General features: G+C 39.4%; 1 protein-coding gene across 1 annotated transcript in view; it reads left to right on the plus strand.

Moving 5' to 3' along the window:
- Positions 1-11,956, plus strand: part of LOC130303379 (oocyte zinc finger protein XlCOF8.4-like) — a gene marked incomplete at its 3' end in the record, with an annotated part of 31,279 nt that extends 19,323 nt beyond the window's left edge. Inside the window, exon 3 of the mRNA XM_056551791.1 lies at positions 11,209-11,956. Coding sequence (XP_056407766.1) covers positions 11,209-11,956 — 748 coding nt within the window. The remainder of the gene's footprint in view (positions 1-11,208) is intronic.
- Positions 11,957-11,964: the final 8 nt, after the last annotated feature.

Genomic DNA, 11,964 nt, shown 5'->3' on the forward strand with positions numbered 1-11,964 from the left:
GTCCTTGTTATATTATACACTGGAGAGTCTATATAATGTGGTGTGAGAGCCTCTGCTGAATGTCCTTGTTATATTATACACTGGAGAGTCTATATAATGTGGTGTGAGAGCCTCTGCTGAATGTCCTCGTTATATTATACACCGGAGAGTCTATATAATGTGGTGTGAGAGCCTCTGCTGAATGTCCTTGTTATATTATACACCGGAGAGTCTATATAATGTGGTGTGAGAGCCTCTGCTGAATGTCCTTGTTATATTATACACCAGAGAGTCTATATAATGTGTGTGAGAGCCTCTGCTGAATGTCCTTGTTATATTATACACCAGAGAGTCTAGATAATGTGGTGTGAGAGACTCTGCTGAATGTCCTTGATATATTATACACCGGAGAGTCTATATAATGTGGTGTGAGAGCCTCTGCTGAATGTCCTTGTTATATTATACACAGGAGAGTCTATATAATGTGGTGTGAGAGCCTCTGCTGAATGTCCTTGTTATATTATACACAGGAGAGTCTATATAATGTGGTGTGAGAGCCTCTGCTGAATGTCCTTGTTATATTATACACCGGAGAGTCTATATAATGTGGTGTGAGAGCCTCTGCTGAATGTCCTTGTTATATTATACACCGAAGAGTCTATATAATGTGGTGTAAGAGCCTCTGCTGAATGTCCTTGTTATATTATACACCGGAGAGTCTATATAATGTGGTGTGAGAGCTTCTGCTGAATGTCCTCATTATATTATACACCGGAGAGTCTATATAATGTGGTGTGAGAGCCTCTGCTGAATGTCCTTGTTATATTATACACCGGAGAGTCTATATAATGTGGTGTGAGAGCCTCTGCTGAATGTCCTTGATATATTATACACCGGAGAGTCTATATAATGTGGTGTGAGAGCCTCTGCTAAATGTCCTTGTTATATTATACACCGGAGAGTCTATATAATGTGGTGTGAGAGCCTCTGCTGAATGTCCTTGTTATATTATACACCGTAGAGTCTATATAATGTGTGTGAGAGCCTCTGCTGAATGTCCTCATTATATTATACACCGGAGAGTCTATATAATTTGGTGTGAGAGCCTCTGCTGAATGTCCTTGTTATATTATACACCGGAGAGTCTATATAATGTGGTGTGAGAGCCTCTGCTGAATGTCCTTGATATATTATACACCGGAGAGTCTATATAATGTGGTGTGAGAGCCTCTGCTGAATGTCCTTGTTATATTATACACAGGAGAGTCTATATAATGTGGTGTGAGAGCCTCTGCTGAATGTCCTTGTTATATTATACACCGGAGAGTCTATATAATGTGGTGTAAGAGCCTCTGCTGAATGTCCTTGTTATATTATACACCGGAGAGTCTATATAATGTGGTGTGAGAGCCTCTGCTGAATGCCCTCATTATATTATACACCGGAGAGTCTATATAATGTGGTGTGAGAGCCTCTGCTGAATGTCCTTGTTATATTATACACTGGAGAGTCTATATAATGTGGTGTGAGAGCCTCTGCTGAATGTCCTTGATATATTATACACCAGAGAGTCTATATAATGTGGTGTGAGAGCCTCTGCTAAATGTCCTTGTTATATTATACACCGGAGAGTCTATATAATGTGGTGTGAGAGCCTCTGCTGAATGTCCTTGTTATATTATACACTGGAGAGTCTATATAATGTGGTGTGAGAGCCTCTGCTGAATGTCCTTGTTATATTATACACTGGAGAGTCTATATAATGTGGTGTGAGAGCCTCTGCTGAATGTCCTCGTTATATTATACACCGGAGAGTCTATATAATGTGGTGTGAGAGCCTCTGCTGAATGTCCTTGTTATATTATACACCGGAGAGTCTATATAATGTGGTGTGAGAGCCTCTGCTGAATGTCCTTGTTATATTATACACCAGAGAGTCTATATAATGTGTGTGAGAGCCTCTGCTGAATGTCCTTGTTATATTATACACCAGAGAGTCTAGATAATGTGGTGTGAGAGACTCTGCTGAATGTCCTTGATATATTATACACCGGAGAGTCTATATAATGTGGTGTGAGAGCCTCTGCTGAATGTCCTTGTTATATTATACACAGGAGAGTCTATATAATGTGGTGTGAGAGCCTCTGCTGAATGTCCTTGTTATATTATACACAGGAGAGTCTATATAATGTGGTGTGAGAGCCTCTGCTGAATGTCCTTGTTATATTATACACCGGAGAGTCTATATAATGTGGTGTGAGAGCCTCTGCTGAATGTCCTTGTTATATTATACACCGGAGAGTCTATATAATGTGGTGTAAGAGCCTCTGCTGAATGTCCTTGTTATATTATACACCGGAGAGTCTATATAATGTGGTGTGAGAGCCTCTGCTGAATGTCCTCATTATATTATACACCGGAGAGTCTATATAATGTGGTGTGAGAGCCTCTGCTGAATGTCCTTGTTATATTATACACCGGAGAGTCTATATAATGTGGTGTGAGAGCCTCTGCTGAATGTCCTTGATATATTATACACCGGAGAGTCTATATAATGTGGTGTGAGAGCCTCTGCTAAATGTCCTTGTTATATTATACACCGGAGAGTCTATATAATGTGGTGTGAGAGCCTCTGCTGAATGTCCTTGTTATATTATACACCGTAGAGTCTATATAATGTGTGTGAGAGCCTCTGCTGAATGTCCTTGTTATATTATACACCAGAGAGTCTATATAATGTGTGTGAGAGCCTCTGCTGGATGTCCTTGTTATATTATACACCAGAGAGTCTATATAATGTGGTGTGAGAGCCTCTGCTGAATGTCCTTGTTATATTATGCACCAGAGAGTCTAGATAATGTGTGTGAGAGCCTCTGCTGAATGTCCTTGTTATATTATACACCGGAGAGTCTAGATAATGTGGTGTGAGAGACTCTGCTGAATGTCCTTGATATATTATACACCGGAGAGTCTATATAATGTGGTGTGAGAGCCTCTGCTGAATGTCCTTGTTATATTATACACAGGAGAGTCTATATAATGTGGTGTGAGAGCCTCTGCTGAATGTCCTTGTTATATTATACACAGGAGAGTCTATATAATGTGGTGTGAGAGCCTCTGCTGAATGTCCTTGTTATATTATACACCGGAGAGTCTATATAATGTGGTGTGAGAGCCTCTGCTGAATGTCCTTGTTATATTATACACTGGAGAGTCTATATAATGTGGTGTAAGAGCCTCTGCTGAATGTCCTTGTTATATTATACACCGGAGAGTCTATATAATGTGGTGTGAGAGCCTCTGCTGAATGTCCTCATTATATTATACACCGAAGAGTCTATATAATTTGGTGTGAGAGCCTCTGCTGAATGTCCTTGTTATATTATACACTGGAGAGTCTATATAATGTGGTGTGAGAGCCTCTGCTGAATGTCCTTGATATATTATACACCGGAGAGTCTATATAATGTGGTGTGAGAGCCTCTGCTAAATGTCCTTGTTATATTATACAACGGAGAGTCTATATAATGTGGTGTGAGAGCCTCTGCTGAATGTCCTTGTTATATTATACACTGGAGAGTCTATATAATGTGGTGTGAGAGCCTCTGCTGAATGTCCTTGTTATATTATACACTGGAGAGTCTATATAATGTGGTGTGAGAGCCTCTGCTGAATGTCCTCGTTATATTATACACCGGAGAGTCTATATAATGTGGTGTGAGAGCCTCTGCTGAATGTCCTTGTTATATTATACACTGGAGAGTCTATATAATGTGGTGTGAGAGCCTCTGCTGAATGTCCTTGTTATATTATACACTGGAGAGTCTATATAATGTGGTGTGAGAGCCTCTGCTGAATGTCCTCGTTATATTATACACCGGAGAGTCTATATAATGTGGTGTGAGAGCCTCTGCTGAATGTCCTTGTTATATTATACACCGGAGAGTCTATATAATGTGGTGTGAGAGCCTCTGCTGAATGTCCTTGTTATATTATACACCAGAGAGTCTATATAATGTGTGTGAGAGCCTCTGCTGAATGTCCTTGTTATATTATACACCAGAGAGTCTAGATAATGTGGTGTGAGAGACTCTGCTGAATGTCCTTGATATATTATACACCGGAGAGTCTATATAATGTGGTGTGAGAGCCTCTGCTGAATGTCCTTGTTATATTATACACAGGAGAGTCTATATAATGTGGTGTGAGAGCCTCTGCTGAATGTCCTTGTTATATTATACACAGGAGAGTCTATATAATGTGGTGTGAGAGCCTCTGCTGAATGTCCTTGTTATATTATACACCGGAGAGTCTATATAATGTGGTGTGAGAGCCTCTGCTGAATGTCCTTGTTATATTATACACCGAAGAGTCTATATAATGTGGTGTAAGAGCCTCTGCTGAATGTCCTTGTTATATTATACACCGGAGAGTCTATATAATGTGGTGTGAGAGCTTCTGCTGAATGTCCTCATTATATTATACACCGGAGAGTCTATATAATGTGGTGTGAGAGCCTCTGCTGAATGTCCTTGTTATATTATACACCGGAGAGTCTATATAATGTGGTGTGAGAGCCTCTGCTGAATGTCCTTGATATATTATACACCGGAGAGTCTATATAATGTGGTGTGAGAGCCTCTGCTAAATGTCCTTGTTATATTATACACCGGAGAGTCTATATAATGTGGTGTGAGAGCCTCTGCTGAATGTCCTTGTTATATTATACACCGTAGAGTCTATATAATGTGTGTGAGAGCCTCTGCTGAATGTCCTCATTATATTATACACCGGAGAGTCTATATAATTTGGTGTGAGAGCCTCTGCTGAATGTCCTTGTTATATTATACACCGGAGAGTCTATATAATGTGGTGTGAGAGCCTCTGCTGAATGTCCTTGATATATTATACACCGGAGAGTCTATATAATGTGGTGTGAGAGCCTCTGCTGAATGTCCTTGTTATATTATACACAGGAGAGTCTATATAATGTGGTGTGAGAGCCTCTGCTGAATGTCCTTGTTATATTATACACCGGAGAGTCTATATAATGTGGTGTAAGAGCCTCTGCTGAATGTCCTTGTTATATTATACACCGGAGAGTCTATATAATGTGGTGTGAGAGCCTCTGCTGAATGCCCTCATTATATTATACACCGTAGAGTCTATATAATGTGGTGTGAGAGCCTCTGCTGAATGTCCTTGTTATATTATACACTGGAGAGTCTATATAATGTGGTGTGAGAGCCTCTGCTGAATGTCCTTGATATATTATACACCAGAGAGTCTATATAATGTGGTGTGAGAGCCTCTGCTAAATGTCCTTGTTATATTATACACCGGAGAGTCTATATAATGTGGTGTGAGAGCCTCTGCTGAATGTCCTTGTTATATTATACACTGGAGAGTCTATATAATGTGGTGTGAGAGCCTCTGCTGAATGTCCTTGTTATATTATACACTGGAGAGTCTATATAATGTGGTGTGAGAGCCTCTGCTGAATGTCCTCGTTATATTATACACCGGAGAGTCTATATAATGTGGTGTGAGAGCCTCTGCTGAATGTCCTTGTTATATTATACACCGGAGAGTCTATATAATGTGGTGTGAGAGCCTCTGCTGAATGTCCTTGTTATATTATACACCAGAGAGTCTATATAATGTGTGTGAGAGCCTCTGCTGAATGTCCTTGTTATATTATACACCAGAGAGTCTAGATAATGTGGTGTGAGAGACTCTGCTGAATGTCCTTGATATATTATACACCGGAGAGTCTATATAATGTGGTGTGAGAGCCTCTGCTGAATGTCCTTGTTATATTATACACAGGAGAGTCTATATAATGTGGTGTGAGAGCCTCTGCTGAATGTCCTTGTTATATTATACACAGGAGAGTCTATATAATGTGGTGTGAGAGCCTCTGCTGAATGTCCTTGTTATATTATACACCGGAGAGTCTATATAATGTGGTGTGAGAGCCTCTGCTGAATGTCCTTGTTATATTATACACCGGAGAGTCTATATAATGTGGTGTAAGAGCCTCTGCTGAATGTCCTTGTTATATTATACACCGGAGAGTCTATATAATGTGGTGTGAGAGCCTCTGCTGAATGTCCTCATTATATTATACACCGGAGAGTCTATATAATGTGGTGTGAGAGCCTCTGCTGAATGTCCTTGTTATATTATACACCGGAGAGTCTATATAATGTGGTGTGAGAGCCTCTGCTGAATGTCCTTGATATATTATACACCGGAGAGTCTATATAATGTGGTGTGAGAGCCTCTGCTAAATGTCCTTGTTATATTATACACCGGAGAGTCTATATAATGTGGTGTGAGAGCCTCTGCTGAATGTCCTTGTTATATTATACACCGTAGAGTCTATATAATGTGTGTGAGAGCCTCTGCTGAATGTCCTTGTTATATTATACACCAGAGAGTCTATATAATGTGTGTGAGAGCCTCTGCTGGATGTCCTTGTTATATTATACACCAGAGAGTCTATATAATGTGGTGTGAGAGCCTCTGCTGAATGTCCTTGTTATATTATGCACCAGAGAGTCTAGATAATGTGTGTGAGAGCCTCTGCTGAATGTCCTTGTTATATTATACACCGGAGAGTCTAGATAATGTGGTGTGAGAGACTCTGCTGAATGTCCTTGATATATTATACACCGGAGAGTCTATATAATGTGGTGTGAGAGCCTCTGCTGAATGTCCTTGTTATATTATACACAGGAGAGTCTATATAATGTGGTGTGAGAGCCTCTGCTGAATGTCCTTGTTATATTATACACAGGAGAGTCTATATAATGTGGTGTGAGAGCCTCTGCTGAATGTCCTTGTTATATTATACACCGGAGAGTCTATATAATGTGGTGTGAGAGCCTCTGCTGAATGTCCTTGTTATATTATACACTGGAGAGTCTATATAATGTGGTGTAAGAGCCTCTGCTGAATGTCCTTGTTATATTATACACCGGAGAGTCTATATAATGTGGTGTGAGAGCCTCTGCTGAATGTCCTCATTATATTATACACCGAAGAGTCTATATAATTTGGTGTGAGAGCCTCTGCTGAATGTCCTTGTTATATTATACACTGGAGAGTCTATATAATGTGGTGTGAGAGCCTCTGCTGAATGTCCTTGATATATTATACACCGGAGAGTCTATATAATGTGGTGTGAGAGCCTCTGCTAAATGTCCTTGTTATATTATACAACGGAGAGTCTATATAATGTGGTGTGAGAGCCTCTGCTGAATGTCCTTGTTATATTATACACTGGAGAGTCTATATAATGTGGTGTGAGAGCCTCTGCTGAATGTCCTTGTTATATTATACACTGGAGAGTCTATATAATGTGGTGTGAGAGCCTCTGCTGAATGTCCTCGTTATATTATACACCGGAGAGTCTATATAATGTGGTGTGAGAGCCTCTGCTGAATGTCCTTGTTATATTATACACTGGAGAGTCTATATAATGTGGTGTGAGAGCCTCTGCTGAATGTACTTGTTATATTATACACCAGAGAGTCTATATAATGTGTGTGAGAGCCTCTGCTAAATGTCCTTGTTATATTATACACCAGAGAGTCTATATAATGTGGTGTGAGAGCCTCTGCTGAATGTCCTTGTTATATTATACACCGGAGAGTCTATATAATGTGGTGTGAGAGCCTCTGCTGAATGTCCTTGTTATATTATACACTGGAGAGTCTATATAATGTGGTGTGAGAGCCTCTGCTGAATGTCCTTGTTATATTATACACCAGAGAGTCTATATAATGTGTGTGAGAGCCTCTGCTGAATGTCCTCGTTATATTATACACCGGAGAGTCTATATAATGTGGTGTGAGAGCCTCTGCTGAATGTCCTTGTTATATTATACACTGGAGAGTCTATATAATGTGGTGTGAGAGCCTCTGCTGAATGTCCTTGTTATATTATACACCGGAGAGTCTATATAATGTGGTGTGAGAGCCTCTGCTGAATGTCCTCATTATATTATACACCGAAGAGTCTATATAATTTGGTGTGAGAGCCTCTGCTGAATGTCCTTGTTATATTATACACTGGAGAGTCTATATAATGTGGTGTGAGAGCCTCTGCTGAATGTCCTTGATATATTATACACCGGAGAGTCTATATAATGTGGTGTGAGAGCCTCTGCTAAATGTCCTTGTTATATTATACAACGGAGAGTCTATATAATGTGGTGTGAGAGCCTCTGCTGAATGTCCTTGTTATATTATACACTGGAGAGTCTATATAATGTGGTGTGAGAGCCTCTGCTGAATGTCCTTGTTATATTATACACTGGAGAGTCTATATAATGTGGTGTGAGAGCCTCTGCTGAATGTCCTCGTTATATTATACACCGGAGAGTCTATATAATGTGGTGTGAGAGCCTCTGCTGAATGTCCTTGTTATATTATACACTGGAGAGTCTATATAATGTGGTGTGAGAGCCTCTGCTGAATGTCCTTGTTATATTATACACCAGAGAGTCTATATAATGTGTGTGAGAGCCTCTGCTAAATGTCCTTGTTATATTATACACCAGAGAGTCTATATAATGTGGTGTGAGAGCCTCTGCTGAATGTCCTTGTTATATTATACACCGGAGAGTCTATATAATGTGGTGTGAGAGCCTCTGCTGAATGTCCTTGTTATATTATACACTGGAGAGTCTATATAATGTGGTGTGAGAGCCTCTGCTGAATGTCCTTGTTATATTATACACCAGAGAGTCTATATAATGTGTGTGAGAGCCTCTGCTGAATGTCCTCGTTATATTATACACCGGAGAGTCTATATAATGTGGTGTGAGAGCCTCTGCTGAATGTCCTTGTTATATTATACACTGGAGAGTCTATATAATGTGGTGTGAGAGCCTCTGCTGAATGTCCTCGTTATATTATGCACAGGAGAGTCTATATAATGTGTGTGAGAGCCTCTGCTGAATGTCCTTGTTATATTATACACCAGAGAGTCTATATACTGTTGTGTGGGAGCCTCTGCTGAATGTCCTCATAAAAAAAAGGAAAATATATGTATTATTAGGCATATGTGTTTTATGTTTGTTGATTATTTATCCACGGTCTATAGAAGTGTTTTGCCTATGTCTTTTTATACATGAATGTTTTTTGTTTTTTTTTATATTTACATATGTATGAAATGTAACAATTGGATGTATTTATGTTTAACCCCTTAAGGACGCAGGGTTTTTCAGTTTTTGCATTTTCGTTTTTTCCTCCTTACCTTTTAAAAATCATAACCCTTTCAATTTTCCACCTAAAAATCCATATTATGGCTTATTTTTTGCGTCACCAATTCTACTTTGCAGTGACATTAGTCATTTTACCCAAAAATCCCCCGTGTAATGGAAAAAAAATCATTGTGCGACAAAATCGAAGAAAAAATGCCATTTTGGAACTTTTGGGGGCTTCCGTTTCTACGTAGTACATTTTTCGGTAAAAATTACACCTTCTCTTTATTCTGTAGGTCCATACGGTTAAAATGATCCCCTGATTTTGTCGCACTTCTGGAAAAAATCATAACTACATGCAGGAAAATGTATAAGTTTAAAAATGTCATCTTCTGACCCCTATTACTTTTTATTTTTCCACATACAGGGCGGTATGAGGGCTCAATTTTGGCGCCGTGATCTGAAGTTTTTATCTGTACCATTTTTGTTTTCATCTGACTTTTTGATCACTTTTTTATTGTATAAAAAGTGACCAAAAATACGCTTTTTTGAATTTTTTTTACGTGTACGCCATTGAACGTGCGGTTTAATTAACAATATATTTTTATAGTTCAGACATGTACGCACGCGATGATACCACACATGTTTATTTTTATTTACACTTATTTTTTTATGGGAAAAGGGGGGTGATTCAAACTTTTATTAGGGAAGGGGTTAAATGATCTTTATTAACACTTTTTTTTTACTTTTTTTTTTTTTGCAGTGTTATAGCTCCCATAGGGACCTATAACACTACACACACTGATCTCTTATACTGATCATTATTATCCCATAGGAGACTATAACACTGCACACACTGATCTCTTATACTGATCATTGTTATCCCATAGGGGCTATAACACTGCACACACTGCTCTCTTATACTGATCCTTGTTATCCCATAGGAGACTATAACACTGCACACACTGATCTCTTATACTGATCACTGCACACACTGATCTCTTATACTGATCATTATTATCCCATAGGAGACTATAACACTGCACACACTGATCTCTTATACTGATCATTATTATCCCATAGGAGACTATAACACTGCACACACTGATCTCTTATACTGATCATTATTATCCCATAGGAGACTATAACACTGCACACACTGATCTCTTATACTGATCATTGTTATCCCATAGGGACCTATAACACTGCACACACTGATCTCTTATACTGATCATTGTTATCCCATAGGGACCTATAACACTGCACACACTGATCTCTTATACTGATCATTGTTATCCCATAGGGACCTATAACACTGCACACACTGATCTCTTATACTGATCACTGGCGTGTATTAACACGCCTGTGATCATTGTTATCGGCGCTTGACTGCTCCTGCCTAGATCTCAGGCACGGAGCAGTCATTTGCCGATCGGACACAGAGGAGGCAGGTAAGGTCCCTCCCGGTGTCCTGTAAGCTGTTCAGGATGCCGCGATTTCACCACGGCGGTCCCGAACAGCCCAAATGAGCAGCCGGGATACTTTCACCTTCACTTCAGACGCGGCAGTCAGCTTTGATCGCCGCGTCTGAAGGGTTAATACAGGGCATCACATTGATGGCCACTGTGACGACCCAATATGACGCGGGGTCACCGCGTGACCCCGCGGCATATCGCGGGAGCCGGCGGAGGACCTAAATATACGGCCTTCGTCGTTAAGGGGTTAATATTTTTATGAATGCAATAAAAAAGTTATGTTAATAAAAAATAAAAAAAAGATATCGTTGTGATCGTATTGATCTGACTTATATTTTAATGCACAGTGAATGAAGGGTGTTAATACAATGTAAGATTGGTGCCGCAAAAAACAAAAAAAAGCTCTAAAACGGCTCTGTAGATGGAAAAATAAAAGAATTATGGGAATGGGGAGAGGAGGAAAAAAGAAAACACAAAAGCTTAAATGTCCTGTGTTGTTAAAGGGTTAATACTGATAATAAAATCTGTTATTCTCTGCAGATTCTTGTAGCAGGAGATCAGAGGAGAATCTTATATCTTCAGATTATAAAGCAGATGATGATATCACACAAGATACATATGAAGAACATTCCATTATCCCAGATACACCCTCAGCCCTTCACAGCCAAGATCTGTCATCTCATCCTTATATACAGGTCCTGTCTTCTCAGTCATCACAGGATGTTCAGCTAAATAAAGGTCACAGAAAGAATGATGGACATCAAAGAGATCACACAGGGGAGAAGCCATTCTCGTGTTCAGAATGTGGAAAATGTTTTAGCCTTCAATCAAATCTTGTTCAACATCAAAGAACTCACACAGAGGAGAAGCCATTTTTATGTTCAAAATGTGGGAAATGTTTTACCCAGAAATCCTATCTTGTTGAACATCAAAGAACTCACTCAGAGAAGAAGCCATTTTCATGTTCAGAATGTGGGAAATGTTTTACTCAGAAATCAGACCTTGTTCATCATCAAAGAACTCACACAGGAGAGAAGCCATTTTCATGTTCAGAATGTGGGAAATGTTTTCCTTTTAAATCAGGTCTTGTTGTACATCAAAGAACTCACACAGGAGAGAAGCCATTTTCATGTTCAGAATGTGGAAAATGTTTTAGTCAGAAATCAGGCCTTGTTCATCATCAAAAAAATCACACAGGAGAGAAGCCTTTTTCATGTTCACAATGTCGGAAATGTTTTCCTTTTAAATCAGGTCTTGTTGTACATCAAAGAACCCACACAGGGGAGAAGCCATTCT

Source organism: Hyla sarda, unplaced genomic scaffold (assembly GCF_029499605.1).
Source record: "Hyla sarda isolate aHylSar1 unplaced genomic scaffold, aHylSar1.hap1 scaffold_1222, whole genome shotgun sequence".
NCBI classification, from domain to species: Eukaryota; Metazoa; Chordata; class Amphibia; order Anura; family Hylidae; genus Hyla; species Hyla sarda.